General features: G+C 43.0%; 4 protein-coding genes and 3 non-coding genes across 27 annotated transcripts in view; 2 read left to right on the forward strand and 5 right to left on the reverse strand.

Moving 5' to 3' along the window:
• Positions 1-554: 554 nt before the first annotated feature.
• On the reverse strand, positions 555-2,300 carry SPCS1 (signal peptidase complex subunit 1). Its single transcript, XM_057704960.1, has 4 exons — positions 2,074-2,300; positions 1,655-1,714; positions 1,485-1,571; positions 555-1,044 (listed from the first exon to the last, which is right to left on the reverse strand). Exons 1-4 carry the CDS (start codon positions 2,107-2,109, stop codon positions 919-921), a joined length of 309 nt encoding a protein of 102 aa, XP_057560943.1. The 5' UTR covers positions 2,110-2,300; the 3' UTR covers positions 555-918.
• A 179-nt stretch (positions 2,301-2,479) lies between these two features.
• GLT8D1 (glycosyltransferase 8 domain containing 1) lies at positions 2,480-13,162 on the forward strand. 3 transcript variants are annotated; one of them, XM_057704959.1, is made up of 10 exons: positions 2,480-2,602; positions 7,058-7,107; positions 7,192-7,290; positions 9,130-9,343; positions 10,723-10,840; positions 11,070-11,154; positions 11,630-11,742; positions 12,084-12,250; positions 12,370-12,482; positions 12,631-13,162. In XM_057704959.1, the coding sequence occupies exons 2-10, from the start codon at positions 7,092-7,094 to the stop codon at positions 12,819-12,821; spliced, it is 1,116 nt and encodes a 371-aa protein (XP_057560942.1). In that variant the 5' UTR covers positions 2,480-2,602; positions 7,058-7,091; the 3' UTR covers positions 12,822-13,162. The 3 variants fall into 3 exon arrangements, with proteins under 3 accessions (XP_057560942.1, XP_057560941.1, XP_057560939.1); XM_057704958.1 differs by lacking the exon at positions 2,480-2,602 and adding an exon at positions 2,729-2,789; XM_057704956.1 differs by lacking the exon at positions 2,480-2,602 and adding an exon at positions 2,790-2,904.
• A 2-nt stretch (positions 13,163-13,164) lies between these two features.
• Positions 13,165-19,634, reverse strand: GNL3 (G protein nucleolar 3). 6 transcript variants are annotated; one of them, XM_057704950.1, is made up of 15 exons: positions 19,482-19,634; positions 18,729-18,787; positions 18,197-18,334; positions 17,964-18,077; positions 17,776-17,856; positions 16,942-17,074; positions 16,046-16,158; positions 15,678-15,795; positions 15,297-15,384; positions 14,626-14,821; positions 14,374-14,516; positions 14,154-14,290; positions 13,887-14,065; positions 13,567-13,651; positions 13,165-13,471 (listed from the first exon to the last, which is right to left on the reverse strand). In XM_057704950.1, exons 1-15 carry the CDS (start codon positions 19,492-19,494, stop codon positions 13,383-13,385), a joined length of 1,686 nt encoding a protein of 561 aa, XP_057560933.1. In that variant the 5' UTR covers positions 19,495-19,634; the 3' UTR covers positions 13,165-13,382. The 6 variants fall into 6 exon arrangements, with proteins under 6 accessions (XP_057560933.1, XP_057560937.1, XP_057560938.1 ...); XM_057704954.1 differs by having other exon boundaries at positions 13,166-13,471; positions 13,567-13,646; XM_057704952.1 differs by having other exon boundaries at positions 13,167-13,471; positions 14,626-14,800.
• Positions 14,861-14,937, reverse strand: LOC130835404 (small nucleolar RNA SNORD69). The gene has a single exon (XR_009048893.1). It is a non-coding gene; the product is annotated as a small nucleolar RNA SNORD69 (small nucleolar RNA).
• Positions 15,922-16,001, reverse strand: LOC130835409 (small nucleolar RNA SNORD19B). Its single transcript, XR_009048898.1, has one exon. It is a non-coding gene; the product is annotated as a small nucleolar RNA SNORD19B (small nucleolar RNA).
• Positions 16,824-16,900, reverse strand: LOC130835403 (small nucleolar RNA SNORD19). The gene has a single exon (XR_009048892.1). It is a non-coding gene; the product is annotated as a small nucleolar RNA SNORD19 (small nucleolar RNA).
• PBRM1 (polybromo 1) overlaps positions 17,051-21,914 on the forward strand; it is a 119,035-nt gene continuing 114,171 nt past the window's right edge. For 9 of the 14 annotated variants that reach the window (XM_057704926.1, XM_057704935.1, XM_057704937.1 and 6 more), the window contains exon 1: positions 19,718-19,859. The gene's annotated coding sequence lies outside the window, so the exon portion shown is untranslated. Of the gene's footprint in view, positions 17,130-19,706; positions 19,860-20,035; positions 20,188-21,914 lie in introns of those variants that run through there. The other 5 variants (XM_057704929.1, XM_057704933.1, XM_057704931.1 and 2 more) reach the window with 4 other exon arrangements.

Below are 21,914 nucleotides of genomic sequence, written 5' to 3' on the forward strand. Positions count from 1 at the left end.
TTATTATACTTATTGATATGCTTGGTCTTATTTCTGCCATCTATTATTTTTCTTCCCCTTTTTAAAAATCCTTTCCTGACTTTTACTGTATTAAGGTCTTTGCTCCCTTTTTTTAAACTCCTAGTTTGGAAGTCCTATATCCTGATATTGAGAAACAGAATATTACCTGTAATAACCCTTCCACTCCCATCCCTCACACAAGATCTTTAGATCATTTTTCTGTTCAGCCCTCTGGTAAATTTAAAAGAAGCTTACAGTTTGATGAGTTTTCACTTTGAACCAGCTTAGGTAAAGCATGGATTAAATGTTTTCTGCTTGGCATAACCTTATTTTAGTGGTACCAAGATATTACTTTACCACAAATTTACATTAGTAAACTTTTTCATAGGTGCTTGCTGTTGTTAAAAAAAAACAAAACGTGTATTACAAACTTGTAGCTTCAGAAAATAGAAGTTGCTCGCATCGACACTTTCAGAACCACGAACTTCTAACTTTGGCTTTTACTGGTAGTCATGCTTGCGGAACAATGAACAAAAGACTCTTTAGACATTGAGTTGCACTGTGAATTTTAATTGAAAACATTAAAACAGCCCGACTATTCATAATGAATTATAAAACTTTGATAGTTAAATTGTATTATCATTTATGAGGCTTTTATTCTTCATTTTTTTGTAGACTTGAAAGAAACTTTGCATACTTGTGTTTTCTGTTCTCCATTTCAGAGAAGGATTGTGAAGAGAACGTCTAAAATATTTATAAATCAAAACCCAACAGAGAAGTGAACTATAGAGAAAGCGAAATCTATACACAGCTGAGCATAGGTGTGGTAGCTCATGTTTTGGATATGAAAACAATTTAGCTCATGTCACATGAAACAAAAGCAGGTGCAGTAGTAAAGATGAATCATGAAAACCCCAGTCAGTTATTTTTAGCATGCCTCTTAATTTTTCTTTCTCCTGGTTTCTTGTCTTCTGTGCCTGAGTCTTGAACAGGTAACCACTTCAGGGGGTGCCGGCGATAAATGGGCCACGGAGGAAGTGTCAGCTGGGTAAGAACAGAGAAAATGCATCAGTTATGGCCATTAAAGGTTTAAAAGAGCATTATGTATAATGCCTGGTTTCCAAATGACTATGATAAAGGTAAAAAAACCAAAACTGACATTCCTATGAAAACTCTGTGCCACCACCCAAACAAGATAGTGGAAGTGAGAACAACCAGAAAGGTGAGCAGGGAGCAATGTGAAGACCGTAAGGTCTTAAGGTCTAGCTCAGACTTTAAGATTACCGCTTGGAGCGCCTGCCAAAGGAAATGAGATTGATGTAACTTAACCTCATCTGATGCTATTTGGCATTTACTTTTCCAGTGATAGCAAGGGAAGGATGAGGGAAACGTTGGTGCCATTCTCCCTACTAGGGCCAACCAAAACAACCCAAGTCACAAAACCTAAGTTGCCACTAACATCCAAGCACCCATAAATTTCTTACCAAACACGAAAAAGCAAATCCCGCCATGACTATATAGACAGTCCACCCGAACTGTTCAGCCACGTACCCGTAGATAAATCCAACTATCTAGAGACAAAGAAAGTATATTAAAAACAATCAAGCTGGGGTGTGGGGGTGGGGAGAGAAGATTACGCAAAACCAGTACTTACTGCAGAAAAAAGAATAATTCCCTGAAACATCTGTTCAGCTAGCTTCTGGCCCTTGTAATCCTAGAGGTGAAGGAGAGCAAAGCAAGAATTGGTTCCACCACCGAAGAGGTACATTCCTGCCCTGGCCTCACAGCTTTGGCACAGGGCGATCGCAACATATGGGGCTTCCCCGAAAACTTAGGCAAGAAATGACATTCTGGGTTTCCCGGGGGAACTTCAGCATCCTCACGGAGCCCGGGCAGGGGCACCGTCGCGGGGGAGGAGAGGAGGGGACCCAGGAGATACGTTTCGGGGAAGAGAGCAGCCATCCGGGGTAGGAATCGCGCTGCACCGGATGGGTCTCGGACAAGGGTGGCGGAGCTGCCAGGCTCGCGAGCGCCGTGCAGGGATCTTGGGGCCGAGGCGGGCAGCGCCCTCACCATTTGCGTGGGCAGCGAGCTCAGATGTTCCAACATGACTGGCTCAGGAGGCGGAAAGCGGGGCGAGGGGTGCCGGGACTCAGGGACAGTACGGGCCGGGGTCAGCTCCTGCGTACAGCCGTGCGCGCCCGCCGAGCTGAGGGCTGCGATGGCCGCGGCCCCGGAAGCGGATGTCTCCCACAAATCCGATCGGCCCGAGGCCCCGCCCCGTGCCCTCACTAGGCGACCCTCGCTTTCGAAGCGGGCTGTAGGCCGGCGCCTTCTCCGCGAGGGCTGAGATGCTGATGGTGGCGGCCGAGCCGAGGCATCACGCGCCCGTGAAGGGCTCGCCGTCAGTGCTGTTGGGTGCCGGGAGCCGCGGTCCCGGTCCCCCAAACTGCCTTCGACTGTGCCTGCGCGGCTCAGCGGCGGCCTGCGCGCGCCCCGTCTCCATGGCGACGGACTTTTCTCGGCGAGGACCCCAGCGGTGGGGCTGCCCGGCGGCGCCTGCCCTGCGCGAGGAGCTCGCGAACCGAGCGGTTGACGCCAGGTGGGCGGCGGGACGGCGGGATTGCGCGGCGGCCGCGGAGCTATCGGGCGGGCGGGCGGGCTCGGTCCGGAGCGCGGGGGACGCAGGCGGCCCGGCGGCGGGCTGGGCCCCGGGGCCTGTGGCGGGGCCGCTGAGCTGGCGGGGCGGGCCGGGGCGCGGGCAGCGGCTCCTCCTCCTCGGGTTGCAGGTAAGGACTGCCGCGGGGAGCGTCCGAGGGGAACGGCTGGCCGGAACCCTAGCCTGCGGTCTCGGGGCCTAGTGGGGGGGAACCCCCGGAGCGTCACCCACTGCTGAACACTGCGGTATTGACCCCCCGAATTTGGAGGGGACTACCCCAGAACCTATCATCCAGAGAAAGGGAATGCCCTCGGAGAGGGGATGGGTCCTTGGCCGCCCCTTCGCACCAGTTGGAGAGAGCTCCCTCCCGGAGAGTCTCCAGTTTGGCCCTCCAGGCTGCTCGGCGGCTGCACTGGCCCCTTCACAGACTCAGGCCTCCCGATAGAGGCCAGCCAAGGATCAGCACTGCCTCTCTCTTAAGGCCGGTGTCTATCTCAAAGGCTTAGGCCCTCCCCCGTTACTCTGAGCAGGGTGGAAGACCCACGTTCAGGAGAGAAACTGTTCTGGGAAGCCTGGGCCTGTGGGTTCCAGCTGGCTGTCTAGCCTTTATGCTGTGTTGCGCGTCAGGGTCACAGAAAGTGGAATTCTAGGCACTCCAGGACAGGTGGTGGTGGCTGCTGCCCTCATTCATGCAGACAGCAGATATTCTCGGCGGCTCTTTTTGTGCCAGGCATTGGGCCAAGGACATGGCCGTGACCAACACTAGGCTCTTGCCTTCCTAGAGCCCAGAGTGTGTCAAGGGAGACAGCCACGTAACCTCAGAAATACAAGCCGGATTACTCTGGGGTAGCGAAGCCCGGGAGATGTGAGAGCTCAGGGGAGATACAACTGAATGCGAGGTTTGGGGGAGGCTCCCTTGACTCCTGAAAGCCAAGTAGGAGCTAGCCAGATGAAGAGGTAGAGAAAGTGGATGTATATATCCTTAGTGCCTTTTCCACCTTTCAGTCTGGCAGAGACTAAACAGACTTTCCCTTGTATGTAGAAATAGGGGTATTCCTCTGTTATCCCTCTTTAAATGCGCTTCACAAGGTGGCAATTGCTGTAGAGACTTTATGGTATTTGAGCTATAAAGATAATCATGGGAAAAGGAGATTGCTTGTCAGGTTTGATGTCAGAGCTCTCCATTGGAATCCATGCCTTTCCTTGTGTTTGAATTTGTTTTTGTGATTTTTGCAAAGATTGTGTTCCCTTTCAGAGCTGAGAACCAGCCTTGCTCCTAGATTAACAAAATCGTTTAACAAATATCACATACGTACTACCTCGGTTTTAGATGGCAAGGACACACCAGTAAACACTTTTTTACTGGGGTCAGTGTTCTCATAGACCAGGGAAGACAGAAATAAAGAAACAAATGAGATGATTTCATAATTGAAGAGGGGGAGTGGTGAACTTTCTTGATGGCCTCTGAGGGGATGGGAAGAGGATGGAAAGATGACCTTGGTCTTTTGTGACCTCGACAAAGCCAGTTTGAATGGAGAAGTAGGGGGAGAAGTTTGGTTGGAGTAGGCTAAAGAGAGGACAAGAGGAGAGAAAGTGGAGCTGGAAACTTTAAATCCTTTCAAGCTATTAGAGTGAGAGGGAGCAGAGAAATGGGTCTGTGGGTCTACTGGGATATGGGGAGTGGTGTCTTTATTTTTAATTAACTGGAAGATACCAGAGCATGATAATTATGCTGCTAAGTGTGTGACCCAGCAGAGAGGGAAAGTTTTCTGAGGCTGCACCAAGGAAACTACAGGATAGGTTGTGGAGCACGAGTGGAATGGCCTTCCGTGGGCATGCATAGCAATAGAAAGGAAAGCAGACAAGGCCACTGACAATGTGGGTACTATTGCAGGTAGCTAGCAAGTTACAAAACAAAGTGTTCTTTTCCCCTCAGGTTTTTTGACCCATATTTCTGGGAACTCCTTCCGTGTGTGTGTGTGTGTGTGTGTGTGTGTGGTGATTTGGGAATGTGAAAGTCTCATAATTTCTAAACAAAATATTAATTTTCATAGTGAACAATTGAATATTACTGATCACATTGTATACAGTTGTGTACTCTTGCAAAAATATAGCCAATATTGCACATCCTGGGAGGTACATGCAATTTTGTTTTAAGAATTCTTTCTAGCCAGATCAGTGAATTCCATTACCAGGAAATTACACCAGGAAAGGAAAAATGGATCAGACATACTCCATAATAATCGGCATTTTGCATATAGATAACTGTGGAAGAGTTTTAGGAGCAAGTGGTTTCTGCCATGCGAATCTACTTAAGTACATCAAATACCTGCTGGGATTGTGTTTTCCTTCTGTCTAGCTAGCTGGAATAGCACAAATACATGTGCCTCTCGATCAGCATACTGCCTGTAAGTAATTGTTACTGGACATGGTTGAGCTAAACCATTGTCCCTTATACCATTAATTAAGTGAGACTTATTAAAGTGAGGGAGTTTTTTCCAGTCTTGGTGGAAGTTGACTCCAATGTTAGAACTCTGTCTGCCACCTTCTATAGGTAAGGCTCAGTCCTCAGGAGGAGATAGAGACACATGGCTCAGGGTATATATAATGATGTGTATTCTTTTTTTAAAAAAATATATATTTGTTTATTTGGTTGCACCAGGTCTTAGTTGCGGCTTGCAGGCTCCTTAGTTGAGGCATGCATGTGGGATCTAGTTCCCTGACCAGGGATTGAACCCGAGCCCCCTGCATTGAGCGCGCAAAGTCTTAGCCAGTGTGTCACCAGGGAAATCACCATGCTGTGTATTCTTTAGAGAGTAAGTTTGTTGGTATAATACACTTTACATATACTAGTCTAGAAAGAAATGAGAGTGAGAGAGAAAGTGTGTGTGTGTGTGTGTGTGTGTGTGTTAGGTTGTTTTTTGGGGAGTCTGAATTATGTTCTCCCAAATTTGTAATCTGGCCTGTGATCCCGTTTTTTTGTTCTTGTTTTTGTTATTTATTTATTTGGCTGCATTGGACTTTTGTTGCTGTGCACGGGCTTTCTGTAGTTGGGGAGAGTGGGGGCTACTCTTTATTATGATGTGCAGGCTTCTCATTGCGGTGGCTTCTTTTGTTGCAGAGCACGGGCTTTAGGCGTGTGGGCTTCAGTAATTGTGGCCCATAGGCTTAGTTGCTCTGCGGCATGTGGAATCTTCCAGGACCAGGGCTCAAACCCGTGTCCCCTGCATTGGCAGGTGGATTTGTAACCACTGCACCACCAGGGAAGGCCCCCAGTTTTTTAAATAGCCCTTCAATATATTTCTCTTCTTTTCAAAGGCCTTGAGAAATCAAGTGCTTGATATGCACACACTTAAGATGAAATTAATTCATACTTACTTTGATTTTAGAAATATGCTATATTTGAAAGTGCTTTGTAAAATTAATAGCCTTTATGAAAATATTAGGTACTCCCATGGGGAAAGATGAAGTAGAAAAGGGTAAAGGTCTCAAATGTAGGATCACAATATCCTGGTTGCATAAAATGTTTTTGATGAAACATTACTCAGAGATTGTTGTAGAAACCTAATTATTTATTTAGCCCCACTTAACAGTCTTGTTTCTGTTGAATTATTTGTTTTAAAAAAGTGAAGGCTTCAGATGAGCTGGGGAGCACAAACCACCAGCAGAGTGACAGTATCAGACACCACTTTCATAAGAGACGGGTAGTTAACCAAGAAGCCCCCAGAAGAAGCTCATTTTTTCTTTTAGCATTTTTTTAATTTTTGAGGCTAGAGCTCTAAACTTTTGATAGCAAGAGTGGATTTTGTGAATTTTTGCAATTTTGTTTCTCTGCTATAGTTTTAAATGAATTTGGGAACTGTTCTTTTCTTTCTTTTCTTTAATTCCAGTTAAAGGTGAATGGAATACAACTTGGAAGAGGGATGTTTTGTACCAATGAGGCTGACCTCGGTTTACTTAATCATAGACAACTGAGTCTGTGTCTAATTAGGTAGAAATTCATTCAGAAAACATTTCCATAGTAGTTAGGCCCCAGGTATTCCTCTTGGTAGAATTTCTTTTTCTTTTCATCTAGTGGTATATGGTATACAAGGCTATAAGTTACTGGAAGTATTTTATTATTATGATTGCCATAAAGAATTCAGATCCCAAATTGGGTTCTTGGAAACTATTAATTCAAAACGAGTTTCTGGCAGAATATACGAGGGTGAGGCAAAAATTATCTGCACTCTGGCTGTCAAATTTATAGACGTTTTAATACAACCAGAGTGCGGATAATTTTTGACTCATCCTCGTACCATATGCATTTCTTGTTTCTACCTGAGTGAAAGTGTGTAGGCATTTTGATGGCCATTCTAATGTACCTACTGACTTTGGGGGCTTGTTTTTGTTTTGTAGGGTTAATAACTAATATTTATATAAAACGAGAAAGATGTCATTCCGTAAAGGTATGTTCTTTTTATAGTTATGTTATTTTATACCTGGTCAAAAGGTGAAGAGATGTAACATGGGCTTTCTCCTCTGTGTTTCAGTGAATATCATCATCCTGGTCCTGGCTGTTGCTCTCTTCTTGCTGGTTTTGCACCATAACTTCCTCGGCCTGAGCAGTTTGCTGAGGAATGAGGTTTCAGGTATGGGAACCCTGACTAATGCCTTGGCATCTATTGAGGACCTGGAATTCCCTGTGTCCTACATTCTCAGTTACATCACTAGATTTAAGGAAAAGATACTAAAGACGTTTAGAAAGCAGGTGGCACTCATTGTGCTCTTGCAGCCCGTCGCCTTCTCCCTGCTGGGCAGTTGTTTGCTGAGGGTTTAATCTCGCAGAAGCTTCCTTTTCACCAAATCAGAAGCCTTAGAGAAAGGAGCCACTGTGGGCTGTTACCTGCAAACATTTCAGTAGGGCAGGGCTTCAGAAGGTGGGCACAGATGAGTGTTGCCGGTGTTTGCAGCCTACTCTGTTCACCAGAGTGTCAGTCTGGCTACTTTCCTTCACCTGTTACTTTCCTTTAACACGTGGAACCATATCAGTAGGACCACAAAGCCTTGTCAACTGATTTGAAAGATCACGATTGTATAATTCTGCTGCCAGTTATTTTAGATTAGTTGCTCATACTGCTCTGCCTTGGTATTGAGGGATGTTTGAGGCTCTTCAGAGTGTTTGTCAAAAATCATTTTTGGATTGTCACCCACCATACTTGACCAGAGCAAGAAAAGACTAATAGCTTTTCCTTAACTTTCACTGAGTGCTCTGATAGCATATATTATAACGTGTGCGTATTTATATATGTATATATTTACATAAGTAATGCATGTTTCTGGTGGGAACATTTACTAAAAAGAAAATAGCATTCACACTCCATGAGGGCAGTTGTGGCTGGTACATAGGAAGTGCTTAATAAATATTCATTGAATGATGATTTCACTGCCTAGAGTTAACTATTAAAATTTTGCCTTAGTATCTTCCAGGCCTTTTTTCTCTGTGTATGTATTTTTTTCTATACAGTTGAGATTATACTCTATATAAACTACATGTGACATGGTTTTTCACATAATTATATCCTAAGCATGTCAGCATGACAAAACTCTTCATATATAAATTTAATGCCACGTAGTTTACTTTTTGCCATAGGAAAAAGTCTTTTGGTACAATGACTTTCAGATTTTTTTGATGGCAGCCCCACAATAATGAATGTGTTACATACAGCAGACATGTATGTGTATTTATTGCTTATCCGCCTTTCACAGTGGTAAAGATTTGACCATCTTATTCATGGCTATAACCCCAATGCCTAGACATTACCTGGCACATGGTAGGCGCTCAGTGTTCACTGCATGATGAATGAGTAGATGAATGAACATATTATGAGAGGGAAGAAGGGAGGTTTACAAAACAATACTTGCAGTTGCTGTGTGTGATGCATTGTGGTATTTTCTCTTCTAAGTCACTGTTCTATTCCAATTCAGGAACTGTTTTCCTACTCACGTTCTCATTGTGACCCACTAAATTGACTTCATGCCTACTTGCAGGACACAATTCATGGTTTGAAAAACAACTGTTTTTTAGTCTGTTTCTAGGTTTTCACAATTGTAACTAAAATTGTGACTTTTGGTTACCTCTCAGATTTTGTCCTTAAGAGACACAAGGAGAATTATTGGGTCAAAGGCCATGTACCTGTTTAAGGCTCTTGATACACACTGCCAAAATAAAATCTAAAAAGATTCTGTTATTTTCCTATCAGTAGTGTATCAAAATTCTATCTGCCTATTTTTTTTAAATGCTTTTCCAAAGGCCTGGTTTCATATAGAAAAACAGTTTCTGGCCTCTGTACTTCACATTGTAATGAGGCAGAATGAGGTATAAGTATCATAATCCTCAGCTTACCTCTTTTCATGTCTTCGGCTCTGTATCAAAAGCTCTTGAGATTGTGTTTGTATCACAGCACCTTCCTTGTGTGTGTTCTTTGCAGATTCAGGAATTGTGGGGCTTCAGCCCGTAGACTTTGTCCCAGATGCTCCCCAACATGTGGTAGACGGGAGACAAGAGGAGATTCCTGTGGTCATTGCTGCATCTGAAGATAGGCTCGGGGGGGCCATTGCAGCCATAAACAGCATTCAGCACAACACTCGCTCCACTGTGATTTTCTACATTATTACGCTCAACGGTACAGCAGACCATCTCCGGTGAGCTCTGCTTGCCTGATGATTCTGCTTCTAAGGGATGCTCTAAGAGCAGGCCAGCTGCCAATCCAGTAATATTTGTTTCAATGTTTACATTTTTCCTATATAAGTATTATACCACATATAAACTGGACATTATATTTTCCCATGTGATTGTACCATAAACATGTCTCCATGATAGCAGAAACATGTAAGGAACTTGTGCCAAGATGTAAATCAACTGCATTACTACACACACTGTCTACTCAAGTGGATATTTTTATGGTAATGACTTTCTCAGTGAAGGAAGTAATGTGTTGATTTACATTCTCTTACAAGTTCCTTATTTCAGGACCATGCTCATGAGTAGTTCTGATCTCGAGTGGAAAGGGACGTGGAAACAATGGCAAGGTAGTATGGTGAAGTGAGCATAGACACTGATCCAAATTTTAGCCCATAGTGGGGAACCTTACCTAACCCCTGGGAACCCATTTCCTCATGTGTAAGTGTGGGGTGTAAATATCCAACTTAGAAGATTGTTGTGTCAGGTAAATGAAAAAATATATAAAAAACACATAATCGCTCAGTAAATGGTCCTTACTATTGTAGCTGTGATTAATTGAAACTGAGTCTGATGGACAGTCTTAATTGTGTATTGAAGATGCTTTGAATTAAGATTTACAAAGTTTATTCCAAAAAACATTCTTTCCAGCAGGTTAATAGTGGTCAAAGTTCTAAAACATTTCCATCCTTGTGCTTTTCTCCATGGTTGTTTGTGAAAGTTATGAACTATTTTCCCTGATCTTAAAAACTCAAGAAAACATCTAAAATAATTAGAAACAAATTATTCCATTAAAATAGACTACAGAAATAACATTATATCCACAAATTGCTGATCTGAGATGGGCCTAGGAAAAATGTGCAGTACCTCTTTAGGGAACACTGACTTTCCTTACAGGCAGTACCTTAGACTAGGCTAGAATTACTCAGTCAACACAGTGAATTAAGAAGTGTATAGATTAACATTAACTACCATCATACTTTGACTCATTTTCTTCATTCGTCTATTTGGAGGGACAAAAGTTGAATAATCCATGTGGTGATGGGATCTTCTCAAGTTTATAATGAATTTTTCTACAGCAGTTTTAAGGTCAGAAGAGTAATCAAAAGAATGAGCCTTTGGGAACACTATTACCACGGAATCTTGGTTCAGGAAGGGACTTGAGTGGGAAAACTCACTGCAGATGAGGAAACCAAAGCTCAGAGGTGAAGGGGCTTGAAGACATCTATTTGGTCCTCAGGATTTCTCTGGCATTATGGTCTCATTGGAAAGCACAGAGATATGGCTGTAGTTTGGGACATGATTACTTAAAACTGATTATTTGGTGGTTTATTTTCATCAGGTCCTGGCTCAGCAGCAGTACCCTGAAAAGCATCAGGTACAAAATTGTGAATTTTGACACTAAACTTTTGGAAGGGAAAGTAAAGGAGGATCCTGACCAGGGGGAATCCATAAAACCAGTGAGTTCCATGCATCCTTGTTTGTACTTGGTAGTGTTAGGAAATGACTGGAATACCTGGGTAACTGTGGGTACAGGGCAAGTACCTCCCTGGGGGCCAAGCCTGAAAGTTCTGAGACCTTTGGCTGTCTCCTGCATGGATACTGAGAGCATTCTGAGAATTTCTAGTAAACAAAAGCAGAGCTACTGAAAAATCCTGTGCCAATGCCTCCTTCTTCTTCCTTTTCCAGTTAACCTTTGCAAGGTTCTACTTGCCAATTCTGGTTCCCAGTGCAAAGAAGGCCATATATATGGACGATGATGTAATTGTGCAAGGTACTAAAGAATGTCACCATCAGTGCAGCTCTCTGTCCGGTGTGGACTATAGTGGTTGTCTTATGGTTTTTGTTTGTTTTTTAAGACTTATTTATTTATTTTGGCTGCATTGAGTCTTCGCTGCTGCACACGGGCTCTCTCTGGTTGTGGTGAGCAGGGACTACTCTGTTGTATTGTGTGGGCCTCTCTTGTTACGGAGCACAGGCTCTAGGCGCACAGGCTTCAGTAGTTGTGGCACATGGGCTCAGTAGTTTGTTTGTAGGCTTTAGAGCACAGGCTTAGCTGCTCTGCGCCATGTGGAATCCTCCTGGCGCAGGGATCAAACCTGTGTCCCCTGCACTGGCAGGTGGATTCCCAACCACTGCGCCACCAGGGAAGCCCTATGGTATTCTATAAAAGGTCATCCTAAGCAGCGGGAGGAATAGGGAAACTTGGGGCAACTTACAGTGTAAATTTTAAATCTTATCTATTTCAGGTGATATTCTTGCCCTGTACAATACACCACTGAAACCAGGACATGCAGCTGCATTTTCAGAAGATTGTGATTCAGCCTCTACTAAAGTTGTGATCCGTGGAGCAGGGAACCAGGTAAATTACTTATTAGATCTCGTGAATCCATTCCACTCTCTATAATTCAGGTTAATGGGGAGAGGCAGCAAAATCAGAGAACTCTCTTCTTAGCTACATTTTATTCACCAGTTATTTCACCCAAAAACTCAATGCTGCTTTCCTAGACTGTCATGGATTTGACAACCTAATTCTCCTTGAACATCTGACTTAATATTTAGGTTCCTGCTGTCTAACTTACGATTCCTCCAAGTGTCACTTTTATTTGCTTTGCTAATAATCTGAGAAGTCATAAGTAAGCAGAACGGTTATGAAATTGTTTGAAGTAGTAAACATACTATACATCCCAATTGTGTTTTTAGTACAATTACATTGGATATCTTGACTATAAAAAGGAAAGAATTCGTAAACTTTCCATGAAAGCCAGCACCTGCTCATTTAATCCTGGAGTTTTTGTTGCAAACTTGACAGAATGGAAAAGACAGAATATAACTAACCAGCTGGAAAAATGGATGAAACTCAACATAGAGTAAGTATGTAACTGGCCTAGCTGTGAAAACTCTTGTTATTTCAACCCTGGTGGGTATGACCAATAGGAATGTCAGGATTCTTTACTAACAGCTTTCATTTGTTATTTGTCCCACCAAGAGAGGGGCTGTATAGCAGAACACTGGCTGGCAGCATCACAACACCACCTCTGCTGATCGTATTTTATCAACAGCACTCCACCATTGACCCTATGTGGAATGTTCGCCACCTTGGTAAGTAGATAATTAACCAAGGGCCTAAGTTAATAAAGTGTCTAAAGGACCACCCTCATCAGGGATGGGATATATTGTTTTCCTTAAGTTTCTTACAGTCTTGTGTCTGACTAGCACAGTCATTTGGCTCTTTTTCTCTAAATGTAAGGTTCCAGTGCTGGAAAACGATATTCACCCCAGTTTGTAAAGGCTGCCAAGTTACTCCACTGGAATGGGCACTTTAAGCCATGGGGAAGAACTGCTTCATATACTGATGTCTGGGAAAAATGGTATATTCCAGACCCAACAGGCAAATTCAGCCTAGTCCGAAGACATGTGGAAATCTCAAATATAAAGTAAAATATAAACTATGCTATAAGCATTTCTCAGGAAACCCTGGAAGACAGTATGTGTGGGAAGTAATACTTGCTAGGCTTCAATGCCTGTCTGCAACAACCCATGGAAAAAGGGACATTTCAGCTGGGTAGAGGACAAACTGCCCCATCTGGCCGTCAGCTTCCCAGACAAACTATAAATATGCCTCCATCTGCCTTACCAAGAGTTTGCTTACTGACAGTGCTGAACGACCAGAGGTGAATGGACTTAAAAACGGCTGGTACAGCTAGTTCAACACTGCTGCTTGGTTTTTAATTTTGGGACCTGTGGCCGAATCTGTAAATAAAGTGAAAACTACGTTTTTCGATGTTTTAACTTTATTTCCGCCCACTCACTGTTTAAGAGATGAGTTCTTTTTATAGAATTTAGACTCCAAGTTGTCTGTTTTTTAAATGAATATATCATTATATACATATTCACAAAATTTACACAGCTTGTCATACCACAAGAAATCGTATCACAACAGAGAATAGTTTAGCAGTCTGCTCACAATGTTAAAAACCAACCACAACAAAACACACGGTTCTACGGTACATAATCTGTACTGAAGTCATAGGCATCATCTTCCTCTTCAGTCATTTTATCTAAGACAAGAGATGGTGCAGACTGCTCACCTATATTGGAAAGATAAGTGAGGTTTAAAAAAAAAGACAGTAAAAGTAATTCCATACTACACTGCTTTGTTAGAAGACCCCTCCACCCAACTTACCTGCTTGAGACTCCTCAGGCAGTGCCTTGCAGGCCTCTTCTGCAGGAGACATGTCTGAGCTCTTTTCCTGTGGGACAGCCCTTGTCTGCTCATTAATCCAAGTTAATTATGTACCCAGAAAATCTCCAGAGGTACACAATAATGGATGCACAAAACCAAGACTAATAATTGCAAGCCTTAAACTTTTAAATTATATGAGGCTTTTTAAAGTCATTAAATATTTAATTTCTATTTCTGCCTTCAGCCCCTTCCCATTTGTTGTACACTGTAATGCTAGAAAACTTACTTCAGCTTAAACAACCCACGCACAACATACTTACATCACCTTCTTCGTCAACACTTTCCTGGTCAGTGTTGACATCTTCACAGTCCTCCCCCTCCTGCTTCTGTTCTTTCTGTTTCGGCAATTCTTCAGATATGTCCTTTTCCTCTATCACTCCGTTTGTCAGACCGGTTGACTGGAAAAGGATGCTACTGGCTAAACGAGGGCCCCTGATGGCTAGGAAAGGAAACATAATCCACGTAAACAGATGAGACCTTTATTGGCCTGCTGATGAAGAAAGCAGTTAAACACAAGCTGCGCTTACCTTGTATGCTGTGTGCATTGTTCTTTTCCAGTTCTTCCAGATTAAAGCCCTGTTTCATGTCTGTCACAATGCTCTCATTAAAATGTGGAGGAGGAGTCCAGGATGTGGGGGGATGGCAATAGTAACCTAAGGAGGCACTGGTATTAAAAATAAAACTTGTCAAAAATCAGTCCCTTTATGCTATGTGGTCATCAAAAAAGCCAACAGAAAGAAGCCTTACCCTGTCCACTCAGACCATAGCAGTTTGGCAGCACCTTCTACATTTGGGTTTCCACCTTTTTGGTGCAGTCCTCTTCTCTGAGCAAATGAAGTAAAAAATTCTAGAGAATTCTTAAAGTCTGGGACAGTAAATTTCAGTACCACCTTAAAAAAAGAAACAAACTGTCATCTATCTGATATAGTACATACGTTAAGAAAGAAAAAGCTTACTGCGAAAGATAAGATGGAGCTCAAGGGAAGGGGATTCTTTTACCTGTCGAGCATCAGCATGGGACAGGATGGCGCTAGCAGCCTCCATTGGTTTTACTACCTCGATACTTGCTGGACTTCTCAGAGCAAGTGCAATAGCAGAGTTAAGTGGAGACACAATGAAACTTGGACTATCTATGATTGTGATTTGTTTATCCAAGGGGACAACCTGCATGCACCTAGAACGAGAAAGATGGTAACTGATGGGAGCACTGGTTTTCCTAAAGGACAAGAGACAGAACATGAAGCTCAGGGTTGGATTGAACAAACTCAGCACAGCCTGTCAGATCCAGTTTATCATCATTTGCTTCATGTTTACCTAAAACCATAACAGCACACCTTCCCCTTCTAAAGAGAAACACTACGTGTTACAGCTTACATGAGTAACCTAAACATGTGTTCTTTCCTCCTAAGTATTTCCCCTCTTCTACCTGGTGGACTTCTATTCAAGTTCAGGTTCAAACATCACTTCCTCTAAGGCTGAATCGATTTGCTCATCTTTCAAACTAGGCTGTGGGCAGCTATTCTACTCAATTCTTCCCCAAGCTTAACCCTCTTCCTTTCACTGAATGGAAAATTGAGTAAACAGATATAGGAAAGTGTCTTCCCTTAAAATAACCAAAATCATACTTACTCATCTATAATGAAATATTACAATTATGGAACTCAATTTACCTTGTAAGCCCCATGGATACTCCAACATTGCATATCCGTTCTTGTTTTAAGCTATTGATGATGCTGCTCTTCCCCACATTTGGGAAACCTACAAATGGGAAATCCACAGATAAAAAAGGCATTACGTGGTGGTAATTATAAAATTTCCATTCCCTTATTTTATGCCCGCCTGATATTTAGAGCAAGATCAGAGTTGGATCTGAGCGTCTTCACTTCAACACTAAGATTACACTTAGCATCTTCATTTCTTGCACAAGTAATGAAAGGACAGGAAAAGATTACTAATTCAAATAAACCAGAGATCTTAGAAGCTAACATTACCTATAGTGCCAAGTTGCACTTATTGAGATAAGACATAAAATATACTGAACTGAAACTCACCAATTACCCCAACGTGAATGGCTTTGCCATAAGTCTCCTGAAAACTTCCAAGAAGCTTCCAAAGGCCTTCTTTTCCAACACACACTTCACTTTTGAATGGAGCAGCTTTCTTCTTTACCTTTACAAATCAGAATCCCAAGTAATTAGTTTAACTGCTTCTGGCAACCCACCAGACAGAACCAAAGCAGTCTGGCTCCAGAGCCCATCTGTTAAAATCACTGTACTCCATTGCCTTTCAAATCATCCCTGGATGAAATCAGAGTTGGATCTTACAAGTTTTCATTTTTTAATCAAGATTTTGTACTCATCATATTTCGCCCATCTGAAGGATGAAGGAACCACATTTCCCACCGCTAAATTAAGGATACCTCGATTCTCTTCCTTTTGTCCTTCAGATTTGTTGAGGCTTTGAACACCACTGTTGGCAATTCCTTCTTCAAATAACTTAGCCAGTTCTCCAAATTCTCCTTTGGTACCAAATCTGATAGGGATTAGGAATAAAACACTGCTCCAATTTGGTCATTTTGTTGAGATGAATTTGCAAAGTCTAGTAAACTATGGATTTCATTCAGGTTTGCATTTTCCAAGTTTTTTCAAAAGTATCTGAACTGGAAGATGGGGAGAGGGTCAGCTCCATACCTTGCTTCTATTAACAAGAGTTCAGTATGTACACTTCTGTATTTCTTCAACTCCCCTCTGCACAGCTCACGCTTTCAGGATTAAGTCAACCTCTAGATTATTACCGTACTAACCTTAGGGCTATGTTTCCAGAATTTACTATCAGGTAGCAACCATGTTTACTGAGCCCAACTGTAATTTTAGATCCCATCCTTCATTTCTGTTTCATAGGTTTCTGTTTTTGGGTGTTTCTGTCCCTGCTGTCCAAACCCAGATACATAACCCTGTGTTTCATCTAAATATTGCCATGTCAACATTGTACAGATGTGAATATGGCACTGTCATCATTTCCTATGTGAAATATACTTCACAATAAGCTGAGTATAAAAGCTTACACTCAAATAAAACAAGGTGGTTAAGTGTTAAATGGCAAAAGAACAGTACAAACCACTTAATTCACTTGTAGAAAACCTTTCCACCCCACTGCCCAGCACTGTCTTTGGCAACAAGCGCTCACACATATGCACTGGTTTTGTTGAGGTCAGAGTTGGATCTTATCAGTCTTCAGAGACAATCAGACTGTTCAGATGTTTTCCTCATACCTCACTAGTGCATATGGAACATAAAGGGCATCGATTTCACCTACCTGATTTATTTAATACAAGTACCAGCTTCTTTTGTCCACCCTTAACGATAGCTTCTTCTACCTGGGGACACCTGCAACCAAGAGGATCTCTGGCATCCAATACCTCCAGAACAACATCTGAGGCTTCAATCACCTGTCAAAGCAGAAGCTTTCACAACAGCATTCCTTACTCTGGCAACACTCTCCACGTAAGTATGCTGGCACTATCTACTCTACAACAGGATGAGCTCAGAGTTGAATCTCGTGTCTTCACTTTGATATGAATAATGTTCACATGTTCATTTCTTACATGACAGTAAGACACAGGTTTGATTAGTGGCCTCTGATCAAAATGGATTTCAAGAGTGGAAACACTCCCACTACCTATATATATAATCTTCCTATTCTGAGTTATGTAGTTTGAAAGACCCTTGTGGCCCTGCCAAGAACTGCTGAGAAACATAATCAGGGTCTATTCACAGGAGGGAGTGACCTTAGGAAAACAGGTGTTGGAGATGAGAATGCTATACCAAGACATCCCTTTGACCTCCTTCACTTAGGTTTTGGCAGAATACTTTAGATACTCTTATTTTTATACTACTCTTTAAGTATTTCCCTCTGTGGGAACAGCCACTGTGTCATCAGTTATTTTAACACAAAATGCCACTTCTGTAAATCCTGTTAATAGGCAACTGTTTCCGTGCAAAAATTTAAAACCAACTTGCTGAAGAATTCTTCCAGCTCAAGAGAACTCTTATTTCCATCTCTACAGGGTTGGTGTCAGGAGGAAAAAATAGTGACTCTAGTCTTTTAAACCTCACTACCACTTTTAGAAACTAACCAAGACTGTGATACCTTTTTAAGTTCCTGACAATACAGCCTCTTTGGATTCTGCCTGCTTGCCTTGGCTTTCTTAGCTTTGCATTGCCCAAACTCCTAGAGGATAAAGACAAGGGAAAAGGACACAAAATTAGAAGGTCAGTAGATGTAACCTATTCCTACATTTTTCATGACTGTAATCACTGTCATGACTGTAATCATACCTCTTTCACAGATTTCATGTTAGATAGCTCAACACCAATGTCCGTTTCAAGTTTTCTTTTCTTGCCCTGTTCCTTCTGCCTTTCAAGTTTCTGCTCCTGTTTCAGTTCTTCAAGCTGTGTTCAAGCCACAAGAGAAATGGGTGAGTCAAAGTGACCTGGTGTTGTAACTTTACTTTGAAAAAATACACACACCCATATATCGCTTGTTGAAAGTTTTAGCTAATGCATCTTACCTGCTGTTTCCTTAGCTCAGCTTCCCGAAGAAGAGCCTCCTTAAAAGGAGCACTGTTTGGAACTCCTGGGTCTTTCCTAGGCTTCTTTCGACCTCGTTTTTTAGCCTCTTTCCTCAATTTCCGATGGTGTTCTCGAACCTATCATAATAAAACTTTGTTAGTTTACAAAAATACTAAAGAGAATTCATGTGAGTAAACACTCTGGTTGCAGTTTAGTTGCATCTGTAGATTGACCTAGAAACATAGAACTTTAACTGTAATAATACAGAACACAGGTATATTTATGTATAAAACAGCATGAAATGTCACCCGGAGATTCTTTTCACAGCAAATTGTTACCATGTTGATCAAAATTTTGACTCTTATCACTGAATTACTTCTGATGCCTAAGAGCTTGTGTCATAATCTATCCAACCTCCGTTCCCTAAGGGGAAATCACGCTAATATTAATCCAGACCTCTTCGTGGAGGAGCAGTGGGGCAGAAATCAGCTTAATGTTATACTTGGTAAAACTTTCAAGAGCAAGACTTACCTTTTTTTGGATTTTATACCGCTTATGGCAGGTCATGCGTTTACTTGCTTTCTTTAACTCTACAAAACAACATGTTACAAAAGGATTAATTTACTGTTTTTTTAAAATCCATTTTATCCACAAATGATCAGTTTGTTTAGTTCTTGATGACTTTGCTCTAGGGTCACATGCATTTTTGCCTTCAGTAATTAACTAGCTCTGAAACCTAATTTAAGAATCTTGTGGGGTGCGTGGTAAAAACAAACACGTACCACTCAAATCTCAAAGAATCTGACTCTAGATCCATTGTAGAGCTCCACTTCCCCGCTCCCACTCTTCCCAGATTAGACTGGGATCGCACACAGGAACGCATAAGATCCAAAAATACAGCCGCTTCTTGTCAAACAGCACGAATCACAAAGGAGGAGCTACCAGTGGTTTGAAAGGCGGCTCTCAGCACCAGGGGCGGACCAACGTGGTCCCAGGGAAAACGTGGTCTCAGTGAAAACGCTGGGCCTGAAGCCTGGCTGAGACTCTGATTCCTTACGAGACTCTGGCTTGACCTTCACCTTTGGGGCCCAGCCTTCTTTCTGCACCACAGGCCCGCGGCTCACGTGGGACCTTCCAACCCCCGGTTCTAGGCGGGATTGAGGCGACGGCCTACGCGCCGGCCCTCCATCCCCCCAGTGACCAAGCCGCAGAGGAGCGCCCTTGTGGGTTCGTCAACCAACAGACACAGAAGCGCCTCCACGCCCGCTCCCTGACCACACTCACTCGGCCGCTTCATACTGGAAGTCGGAGAGGCAGCGTCCGCAGTTGCACCAACGCTCGCAGAGACAGCTTGCCTCCTCAGGCGCCACGTGCAAATTGAGACGACTGACTAGCGTCACGCACTCACGTTGCCGCCGTAAAGCGCGCCGCCGCCGGCCCGCGTGCGCGCGCACGCAGTGTCGCGCGGAGCCGGGTTCGCTTGGCGGCCGCGGGGCTGGTTTTGCGGCGGCACCGGGAGGGGTGAGGGCTGTGAGGGCGGCGGGTGGTGGAGCGACGGCAGCGGCCGCGGCCGAAGGAGCAATAACAGCAGCCGTGGCGGCCACGGGGCGGGGCGCGGCGGTCGGTGACCGCGGCCGGGGCTGCAGGCGGCGGAGCGGCTGGGTAAGGTCGGGCCCGGGGCGGGCGAGGCCGCTTCCTCTCGGCCGGCTGCCGGGCCTTTGTGTGGGCCCGGGCGGGCGGGAGCAGCGGCGGAGGCCCCGCCCCGGCCGTGGGGACGCGCCGGTCGGGCCGGGCGCGCGGGGCGGGGCACGACGGCGGGCTTCGGGATGGGCCCGGCAGCCTTGCCGCACCTGCCGGCCGGGACAAAGGCGCGCTGCGACCCGGAAACTCCCGGCGCCCCGCTTTCCCGCCCCCCGCGGGTGGCCGAGCTCTCGTCGCGGGCGGCTTCAAAGCTGTCAGCGTTTCCCTTAGTCCCCCGTACCGGTGACAGGTTGGGAAAGTCTTTCATTTCCTCCGCAGCTCAGGGCTTCCTTTTTTTGTTGTCATTTCTTGACGGTTCAGACACAAACTCTCCTAGTAAATTTTTTTTAACAGTTTCCAGGTGACTGTTCAGACTGTTTTTATCAGTGGGACCTGTATTTATCGTGGAGGCTAGATGTGCTTTCTTATCTGCAGTACCGCAAAGAATCGAGGTTTTAAAATTATGTACATTTTTGGGTTTTAATTTTTTCCCGTTTCTTACAATTTTTTGCTGAAAAAGAAGCATAGTTTTGTTACTATAGGGTAGATACTGGTGATTTAAAGGTAAGGATGGGCAAAAATGTTGAAGAAATCCTGAAAAACAAATGACAAATACACGGTATAGTAGATATGCAAATTATTACTACGACTATGGAAACATGTTGGAGTAAAGCATTTTTATTAATTTATTTTCCAACAAACTAGGACTCCTCAAAGATTATTTCTAGGGTTTTTTTTTTCCATTTAGTAGTGAATTCTTTTCCCAAATATAATTCAGAAGCAAATTGGACTCAATACAAACGAGTAGTATAATTTCTGCTTTATCACCTGTTAATAGATTGCTTGTATTTTATATCCAGAGGAAGATTGGATGGTATGTTTTGAAGAAGTATGTCAAATCAGTAACGAATGTGTGTGAATAAATAGAAGGGGTTTGACCGCTTTCTTTGGCTTTGGGAATGTACAAAATACCTTAAATACTAATATTCTACCCAAATTCTCAAGTTAGTAAATTGCTCTATCTGTATGATAGACTACTCTCAAGACATCCAGCAACATCATGTGAGAGAATGTTGACTTGGGAGAATATTCCCTAAGCTAAAACACAGGCTGCAACATAATACATACAGTTTGTTCATGCTTTTGGTTAAAAAAACAAAACAAAAAACCAACCAGGGCATAGAAAAAATACTGAAAGCTGTGAACACCAATGTTAAGGTGCTTTTCTCTGGGAAGTAGGATTATAAATGATTTTTTTTTTCCCTTTTGAATCCTCTGTTTTCCAAGATATTTGTTTTAGACCTGTATTACAGTATTAAGAATCACTAGAAATACAGGAGAGTACTAAAAGTCTATAAACTGTCAAAATACGTTGTTTGGCTATACCGAGTAAATACTTTCCCAGTTGCATATTGTAAAGTTATTCTTTACTGTCCATTGTAGTTTATCATTTGGACATGTGATTGAAATCAATGCCGTTTAAAAACTTGTAACTAAGCTTTAGAATCTATTTCTTTTCTTTATACAGAAAAAGAGTTACTGAATGAATGCTCACAGGCCTTTTAAACTACATGAATTTTTTTTTTAATGTCTCGGTTAAGTGCACTTTTAATATGTTTTATTAAATAGATAAGTTGATCACTGAAGCTATCCTATAAGTCAGGCTACAATAAATGGATAAAATGCAGTTACTGTGCCCAAGAGAGCATGCAGTCCTAGAGTGAAAACTTATGTGTGTTGTGCTTTGACATTTCAAAGTGACCTCACATACATTTCACTGTCACAACAATCCAAGGGAGATTTTTCTGTCACAACAACCCAAGGGAGATACGTACACTACAGTTCTCATTTTAGAAATAAAGAAACAGATATGAGAGGTTGTGACTCAAGGAACATCAAACAGATAACTAGAGATGGAAGACCTGGGTCTCTTATTCTGGTCTTCTGAGCTCAAGTCCTATTGCTCCTCCCACCCAC

Source organism: Hippopotamus amphibius, chromosome 13 (assembly GCF_030028045.1).
Source record: "Hippopotamus amphibius kiboko isolate mHipAmp2 chromosome 13, mHipAmp2.hap2, whole genome shotgun sequence".
Lineage (NCBI taxonomy): Eukaryota > Metazoa > Chordata > Mammalia > Artiodactyla > Hippopotamidae > Hippopotamus > Hippopotamus amphibius.

What these genes read in the sequence shown, in the direction of transcription:
- SPCS1 (XM_057704960.1), bottom strand. Translation starts at nt 2,109, where the DNA reads ATGTTGGAACATCTGAGCTCGCTGCCCACGCAAATG. An exon ending in GCTCGCTGCCCACGCAAATG is followed by an intron (nt 1,715 to 2,073) that starts GTGAGGGCGCTG and finishes CTTCACCTCTAG; the next exon opens with GATTACAAGGGCCAGAAGCT. An exon ending in GATTTGCTTTTTCGTGTTTG is followed by an intron (nt 1,045 to 1,484) that starts GTAAGAAATTTA and finishes GTTCTTACCCAG; the next exon opens with CTGACACTTCCTCCGTGGCC.
- GNL3 (XM_057704950.1), bottom strand. An exon ending in CAATGCACACAGCATACAAG is followed by an intron (nt 14,066 to 14,153) that starts GTAAGCGCAGCT and finishes TTCCTTTCCTAG; the next exon opens with CCATCAGGGGCCCTCGTTTA. An exon ending in GTGTTGACGAAGAAGGTGAT is followed by an intron (nt 13,652 to 13,886) that starts GTAAGTATGTTG and finishes ATTAATGAGCAG; the next exon opens with ACAAGGGCTGTCCCACAGGA.
- GLT8D1 (XM_057704959.1), top strand. An exon ending in GCTGAGGAATGAGGTTTCAG is followed by an intron (nt 7,291 to 9,129) that starts GTATGGGAACCC and finishes TGTTCTTTGCAG; the next exon opens with ATTCAGGAATTGTGGGGCTT. An exon ending in GGTACAGCAGACCATCTCCG is followed by an intron (nt 9,344 to 10,722) that starts GTGAGCTCTGCT and finishes TATTTTCATCAG; the next exon opens with GTCCTGGCTCAGCAGCAGTA.